This window comes from Papaver somniferum, chromosome 7 (genome assembly GCF_003573695.1).
Source record: "Papaver somniferum cultivar HN1 chromosome 7, ASM357369v1, whole genome shotgun sequence".
NCBI classification, from domain to species: Eukaryota; Viridiplantae; Streptophyta; class Magnoliopsida; order Ranunculales; family Papaveraceae; genus Papaver; species Papaver somniferum.
Genome location: NC_039364.1, coordinates 269,731,662 through 269,738,949, shown reverse-complemented (window position 1 = coordinate 269,738,949; position 7,288 = coordinate 269,731,662). Strand labels below are relative to the sequence as shown.

Here is a 7,288-nt window from a genome sequence, read left to right as displayed (position 1 = left end):
TGATTTTTTGCAGAACGATGTAGATCTCATTCATGAAATAGAGTCTGTCATTGGGAAGCAGTTGGATAAGTTTGAATGCAAAGAAAATGATGTTCTTGCTGAAATTACTAAGGTAACACCCCTATCTTACAAAATATGTGATTGCCACTTTGTGGTCTGTCGCGCGCTTTGTTACGTATTCTAAGATTTTCACTGATTGCATTGGTCTCTGAGGGAATTATGTTCAATGTCATAAGCACCATTAGTCTTACCCATCGGAAAAGTAGTTAAGTGCTCCTTTTCACTACATTAGTTGCGATTCATATTTTTAATAAACTTAAGATATCATGATTTTGGATTCATATATGTAGGTATACAAAGCTAAACGTGTAGCGACCATGAAGATGATGGATGACGGTTTCGATCAAAAAGCAGAAGAACGAAAGGCCCAGACGCTAAAAACACTATCAGAGAAAGGATTATTGAAAGAAAAGACTAAGAAGAGAAGAAGAACCAAAACTGCTTCTGCAGAAGAATCAAAATAGGAAATTTCGTGCCGGAGATATATTTAGAGAACGATGAGGATTAAAGATAAATGGTGTGTAGACATTTACAAACTTTTCCAATTATGAAGAAATTTTTTGTGTATGAGCTAGCTAGCTCATGAGTCCATTTAGAGATCTATAATACCTTTTTTTTTTTCCTTCTGTTGCCAAACCTCCAAATTTTGTGTATGCTTTCCTATTTAAGAGACATGCCCAAGTTTTGAAAAAAGAGATGCAACAAGGGTCTTCTTGGTTCACATTGCAGCATATGTGCCGGTTAATGAAGTTTAGGGTTTGTGCAGGAGCTTTTAGAAAGAAAGCTGGAGTTTCAAATGCATTACTTGTACTTTGTCATTGGGGAGAGCTTTCTGAAGATCCTTTCTTTGTGCCTAATACATAAGAAGAAATTGAAGAGTCTGGTGATGGTTTGAATATTCTGCCAAACACAGCTAGGAAGCTCATTGGTGCAGTAAGGAGGCGGAAAGGTCTTCCAGTGGAAGAAAAAATAGATCAACATGGCACCAAACGGAGAGCTACAGCTGTAAGCTGTTATGTTTTATCAGAAGATAGAAAATAAAAAGGTATTCAAGAGTACGTACATGTCACCAGTGTTTCTTTCAGTGTGATTTTTACATATCTAGAGACAACGATCATATATAACTGAGCATCTGACTTTTGATAAACGAAAGATGGATGTCAAAGTCGGTAAATGGTGGCTACAGTAACTGCATCTTTTTTCTCATAACTTCTGATTATGGAGATAACCCACTATGCATTTAGACCACCCATCTAGACACTAAAATAAAAATAGACCAAAAACTGATCGATAGTCCAAATTGAACCTTCCACACTTCAACATCTTTGGTTGGTAATCAACTTAGTTTGACTATTATTGGTTCACAATAACATAAGTAATTGCGTGTTCTCATCTAATCGAAGACTTTCCTTGCTCTTTTTATTTATTTATTGTTAGACTCTTCTTTGGTTTTAATCTTCTCCAAATTGTTTTGAGTAAAAATTTTACTCAACAAATTAAAATAGTACTAATTGATAATCTTTACAAGTTCATTTACATTTGCAAGTACTCACTGTAGAGGTGACTAGACAGCAGACTGAAACAATAGAGATCTTGACTAGCTAAGATGGCGAGTACTGGATCTACGAGCAAAGAGACCGTTGCAGTTCAAATTGAACCCAAGACAGGGATCTCCTTTCCTGTCACTCTTGATGATGGAATGGAATTGGTTGCAGTTGGTTTGAGAAAGAAGTCCATTCTTGGTCTTGGCGGTATCAAGGTCTATGGCTTTGGTATATACACCACACACATCTAACTTAGTTGCGAACAAATTTACAAGTTAATACTGTGAAATTGCAATGGTCTAATCGTGTTGTGTATATATGCAGGAATATTTGCAGATAATGAGAAGCTAAAAGAGGTTTTGAGGTTGAAGATGGGAAGCAAAGCACCATCAAAACCAACAAAAGAGATGTATGAAGCAGTGTTAGAAAGTGATGTAGGCATGATGGTCAGGTTGGTATTCGTCTTTTCAGGCGTCAGCATGGGGATGATTAAAAAGAATTTTGATCATATACTCGGTGTCTCCGTCAGGAAACTTAACGGTGGTCAAAGCGACCAAAAGCTCACAGCAAAGTAATCATATCCCTCATTAATCAAACTACTTTTCATTTTCTTGTACTTTGAGTTTAAACATTGTTTGAATATATTGCCAGGGTATTTGCCGATGCATCTGATAACATCAAGCTAACATCTGGTTCAATAATAGAGATCACAAGGCTTCCTGGATACATTCTTCAAACAAAGGGTAATTAACATTTTGGCTGTTGTTGTTTTTGCATGATGTAAAGATTCCTTGACAGTTGAGTTTTCTAAATAACTGCAGTGAAGGATGAGGTAGTGAGCAAGGTTGAGAGTGAGCTTCTCTGCAAGGGCTACTTTCATATGTACCTAGGAGACGAAGCATTCGACGTGGATGCCAAAGAAAGATTTGGACAGTCACTACTATCCCTATTCTGATGAACTCTTCCATCCATTATGTAACTTCATTTGTTTCGTCCACTGCATTTGTAAAAGTTTGTGTTCAATAAAACTTTACCGGGTAGGACTTTCATTGATTTCTAATTACGAAAACACCCTCAACCAGGGATCCTTGCTAACACAGGAAATTACCATAAAAAAGGAAACAACCATCAATTTGGAATCCTTACTAACACAGGAAATTACCATAAAAAGGATTTGCCTGTATATATACACAACATTCATGGTCCTCTAAAATATTAGAGTTGTTATCAGGTCAGGGTTTTTCAGAGTTCCTGCAATCTTTGTGCCAGGGAATTTTCGTTTTGCTCCTCATTCTGCACCACCCATTGCTTAGAACCATGTCATCTTCAATATATGAGACGTTTAGCATGCTAGAGCAGAAGTTCTTGACGAAGAAGCCTGAAGCGCTTCCCTGCGAAAGGAGTTCCTGGAGGAATTTACAATGATTCCCATCGAATCTCCACATCCACTCATTCCAGAATATCCTGATAGGAGTCATATGACGGAGGAGTTGCGTAGGCTTAATCAGGCAAAACTGGCTCACATTTTAAAGAGAAGATCTGCCAGTAGATTGTTGGGTGAGGATCAGTATAAGACTGTCAGAAAGCATCCTGCTGCCGAGAGTATGGACTTGTGTTGGGCTGGCCCTCGTGTGCGGGAAATTATGTTCCCTAAGCGTGAAGGTACCTGGGTTACCTGATGTTATTATCCTTGAAAACACTCTTGGTAATGGTACCCTTGAGACTCGTGGGAGTGGGTTCTATTTCACAGCACCCGATTTCCATATGCATTTCAAGGTTACTAGTGTAAAAGAGTCTTTCATCTTACGTGTAGATGGCAGGCGGCCGCATTTCTTGCAATTCCACTTGCATGACCCCATGATGGTTGGGGACAAAGGAGACGAAGGATATCCAGTTCTCATTGGCCGAGCAAACCAGTCATGTGGACCGTGGCGAAGAGCTGGACAACTTTGTGCGCAGTGTTGGTAGGGCTCAGTGGGATGCCTACGCTGTGCTTTTTATGTCACAGGATCTGAATAAGTTCCGGTTCATTGGGCTCAGTGCGCATTGTCATTTTTAGAAGTAGTGTCTGGATAATGTTGAAGATTTTTTTTAATATGCAGTTTGTCATTGTGTTTGGCCACTCCCGGCATTTCTCCAACCATGTTTTTCATTTTTCCCGTTTTATATACAGTTTATAATAACCTGTTTTACTGAACATGCACCAATGTGCCAGTTTAAAATACACTGACTTAGAGGTTTTATCAGCTATTATATCTTTCTGGATCAAATTTCTGAAGAATCTCAGTCACAGAAACTGACACTACAAGTTCACTAAATCAGTGTACCTTCATAGTCTTAGAAACAGCCATCATCAACCAGTCACCAAAATTCATGACACAGACAGCTAAAGAGAACGTATTTTATAAAAAAATTCAACCTGTGGTGAAGCTTGTAAAACAAAATCGTGAGCAGAAGTACAAATCAACCTTTGCAGCTAAATCTCCAAAAGAAATAATCATAAACACATTTTACGTATATAAAACAGCAGACTCAAAAAGGAGTATTTGTACTGAAGGCCACTTTGCACTTGCATTATTTGCACGTTTTACAGTAATGTATTTCACATGGGAATCCTAGGTTTAGATTCCCTTTAAGAAAGAGGCTATACTAAAGTTAGTAGCAGAAGTGACTTATTACATCCTCAAGGCTTTGATCCATTCCATTTCCACTTTAAAATCACCTGGTCCAGTTTTAGCACCCCGAAAACCACCTTCAGCATTGACAGATAGAGACATGCCCACAATACGAGATGGATTCATTTCCAATTTTGAATCGATAACATTTCCTCTCCATGTTGGTAAATATCGCTCAAGAGGAATCTACAAGATCCATAAAGACTCGGTTAGATAGAGGAAAGACAAAAAAATCAACAAGAAGACACAAATTGCATTGCAAACCACTCATAGACTCAGTTTGCTCCAAATGGGTACTCAAGATAGTCATATTGGTAGACCAGGCTTTCTCAAATCTGTTGAGCGGCCTGAAACATCGTATTTTCATTTCAAGTAGTTAATTTTCCTTTCCGAGGCACTTCTTCTTGAAATGCCTGTTGCTCTGTAGTCAACTTGCTTTCTAATATAATCGGACTTCACCCAAAAAAAGCACAAAAACTCATAGACCTTCAGTGCTGCTAGTATTATGCTTTTCTCTGTCTTAGCAACTTTCCATATTACTTAATTCAGATATCGAATTTCATGTGAACAAAAATAACCTTCGGGATAACACAAGCATATTATGAGATAATGCAAAGATTTAATCTCAGTTGAAATCCTAAATTTTGGTAACATTTTAGGAATATATGGTCATTATCCACAGAACAAGAAGTGGTGATTTGATTGCAGAATAGAAGTGATATTAAGAGGAAGTATAGAACTTGCCTTTGCTATATACCAATCATCTTTGGGTACGAAAACAAAAGCTTGCCATGAGTTGTCTTCTGGTTGCCCTGGATGGTTTACCCAATTCTCAGTGTATATCTGCATTCAAATAAGGTGGTCACAGTATAAGAATAGATATTTTTAAGTTTTTCAAACATGTCAATATAGATACAGGTGAATTTAAGAATGCTTCAGAATCTTTCTGTGAAACCGAAATAGGAAACTTACAGTAGATATATAGCATCTTCCGTCTCCTTTAAGCTTCATTGCCAGTGTATCATATGCATCCAAGTCGATGTAGCCATCGAACTGCGTACAAGAAAATGAATACTAGAACAAAAGAGAACAAAACCAAAGTCATGGTGCAAACTAAGAAGAATGCAGTTAAGAGCTGCTACAGTCTCTACTGACTCTTTATCAGTTATCGCTATGTACAATAATAGTACACGATGTGAAGCTCACCTTCTTGGACCTCATTCCACAAAAGCCGCTGCGATTTATCTTCAATCCCTCAGTTACATCCAGAGAGAGATTTCCCGAGAAGACACCTAATATACAGCAAATTAAACTAAATCAGTGCCATATATCAGAATTACAATTGGAGTGGGTTATTCAGTTCACAATACCAGTTAATCCGTTCCCAGCATCTTTGATCTCTAATGATGCAGAGGACAAACCTGTAGAAAGTAAAATTAGGTTACAGATCCAAGAACTCTTTCAGAAAGGAGAGAAATCGAAAGAGATCTTACCACCGTACTCAGAATCAGAATACAGATGCCACCTTTTCAGCTCCTCCTTTGAATTGAATTTAAAGACATATTTCTCACTTGGTGGCATCAAATCATCAGCACTCCATGTAAGTGCTGAAGTACAACAAACAAGAAGACACATCTTCAGTGGAGAAAAAGAGCAAGGTGGTCGACAACAAGAAATCGATAAATTCCGTAAGCTAAAAACGTAGAAACATAAACAACTCAAGATATCAACTCAAGATTTGGGATTCATGTAGTTAACACTTATATGGACAAATAAAGGATGCCTAAACCTCTTTAACATCAGAAAGTGTAGTAATAAAGCAGGTTAACTCCGCTGAAAAAACATAATTTATCACATTTCTTTCCTCCACTCCACATTTTCCTCTAATAGTTGACACAATCACTAGCTATAACAATCAAAGAAGTAACAAAAAAATTCCCCTGAAGAACGCAGACCATAAGCCCGTAAGACACTTGAGGTTTAATTGTTTTAGCTCCAGCCATCGGTTATTACTCGATTAAAGAAAATACTCACTGAATTCAACCTAATTTATATGGATTTATTCCCGGTAAGTGTGATACTTGTATGTCAAGACTGTTCTTATCCAATCGATTCTTCTGCAACTGGGGTTGATATTGATACATTAACATTTGATTCTGTGAATGCATTACGACAGTTCTGCAATAACAGCCCAGAGAACTGAAAACCTAAATCAATTCCCACAAATCAAATCAAACCCATTTCTTAAAATAGTCTAATAAGAACAGAATTGGAGGCTAGGGTATTGAAAAGCTCAACATTTTAATTTAAGATCTACAGAGAGATATTGCATTTCGACTATTTTTTGTTGATTCTTGAACTAGAACTAAGTATAATACTGTAAACGCCCACTGGGGAAATCAATCAAAACCTAGAGAAAAATAGGATTTCTTAACAATTTAGTTATCATGATACCCAAAAATGAAATATACACGGCGGAGGAGAAATTCTGTACCTTTCTTAGTTGCATCCAAGGAAGATCGCAAAATTGATCGAAACCTTGACATTTGGTGCTCCCAAATGGAGATAATATGATTTTCAGGACGTTATTAGGTTTGATTTTTAAGTGAAAATAAGCATTCCTTTTTGTGTCTCGTTGTAGCGGTAGTCTACTACTACTCTACTAGTCTGGGATTTCATCTCATTTCGGTTTACACAATCATTTGGGCCCATTTAGGCCCAAACACCAATCAAACTTCCACTTGGTCTTGCATCCAATAAGTAAAGTCTGAAAATTGTTATAACAACGTGGTTCGACACCGGAAGCAGAAATCAGAAGTAAAAATATTTGGTAAACAAATTGTTTATTTTTAAAAGTTGAAATTTTGTACGCAAACTAACTTTGTTTTTTGACTTCTAAAAATCAAAAAACTGCTTCTAGATGTGTATCCAAACATATTAGACTTATGATCAATAATTTTTAAGTTTTGTTTTATTGGCCGCCATCATCAAAAACCATCACGATTATAT

At 37.2% G+C, this 7,288-nt stretch overlaps 2 protein-coding genes across 4 annotated transcripts; one reads left to right on the top strand and one right to left on the bottom strand.

Moving 5' to 3' along the window:
- The first annotated feature begins 979 nt into the window (after nt 1-979).
- On the top strand, nt 980-2,657 carry LOC113300414 (fatty-acid-binding protein 1-like). Of its 2 annotated transcripts, XM_026549642.1 has the most exons (6): nt 980-1,105; nt 1,619-1,832; nt 1,929-2,055; nt 2,134-2,175; nt 2,256-2,347; nt 2,426-2,657. In XM_026549642.1, exons 2-6 carry the CDS (start codon nt 1,667-1,669, stop codon nt 2,557-2,559), a joined length of 561 nt encoding a protein of 186 aa, XP_026405427.1. In that variant the 5' UTR covers nt 980-1,105; nt 1,619-1,666; the 3' UTR covers nt 2,560-2,657. The 2 variants fall into 2 exon arrangements, with proteins under 2 accessions (XP_026405427.1, XP_026405426.1); XM_026549641.1 differs by having other exon boundaries at nt 1,929-2,175.
- Nucleotides 2,658-4,061: 1,404 nt separating this feature from the next.
- On the bottom strand, nt 4,062-6,916 carry LOC113300413 (probable complex I intermediate-associated protein 30). Of its 2 annotated transcripts, none has more exons than XM_026549639.1 (7): nt 6,774-6,916; nt 5,773-5,886; nt 5,650-5,700; nt 5,486-5,571; nt 5,252-5,353; nt 5,024-5,122; nt 4,062-4,465 (listed from the first exon to the last, which is right to left on the bottom strand). In XM_026549639.1, the coding sequence occupies exons 1-7, from the start codon at nt 6,823-6,825 to the stop codon at nt 4,280-4,282; spliced, it is 690 nt and encodes a 229-aa protein (XP_026405424.1). In that variant the 5' UTR covers nt 6,826-6,916; the 3' UTR covers nt 4,062-4,279. The 2 variants fall into 2 exon arrangements, with proteins under 2 accessions (XP_026405424.1, XP_026405425.1); XM_026549640.1 differs by having other exon boundaries at nt 5,252-5,332.
- Nucleotides 6,917-7,288: the final 372 nt, after the last annotated feature.

What these genes read in the sequence shown, in the direction of transcription:
- LOC113300414 (XM_026549641.1), top strand. Translation starts at nt 1,667, where the DNA reads ATGGCGAGTACTGGATCTACGAGCAAAGAGACCGTTGCAGTTCAAATT. An exon ending in GACCAAAAGCTCACAGCAAA is followed by an intron (nt 2,176 to 2,255) that starts GTAATCATATCC and finishes ATATATTGCCAG; the next exon opens with GGTATTTGCCGATGCATCTG. An exon ending in ATACATTCTTCAAACAAAGG is followed by an intron (nt 2,348 to 2,425) that starts GTAATTAACATT and finishes AAATAACTGCAG; the next exon opens with TGAAGGATGAGGTAGTGAGC.
- LOC113300413 (XM_026549639.1), bottom strand. Translation starts at nt 6,825, where the DNA reads ATGTCAAGGTTTCGATCAATTTTGCGATCTTCCTTGGATGCAACTAAG. An exon ending in CTTGGATGCAACTAAGAAAG is followed by an intron (nt 5,887 to 6,773) that starts GTACAGAATTTC and finishes GTTGTACTTCAG; the next exon opens with CACTTACATGGAGTGCTGAT. An exon ending in TGCTGGGAACGGATTAACTG is followed by an intron (nt 5,572 to 5,649) that starts GTATTGTGAACT and finishes GCTGTATATTAG; the next exon opens with GTGTCTTCTCGGGAAATCTC.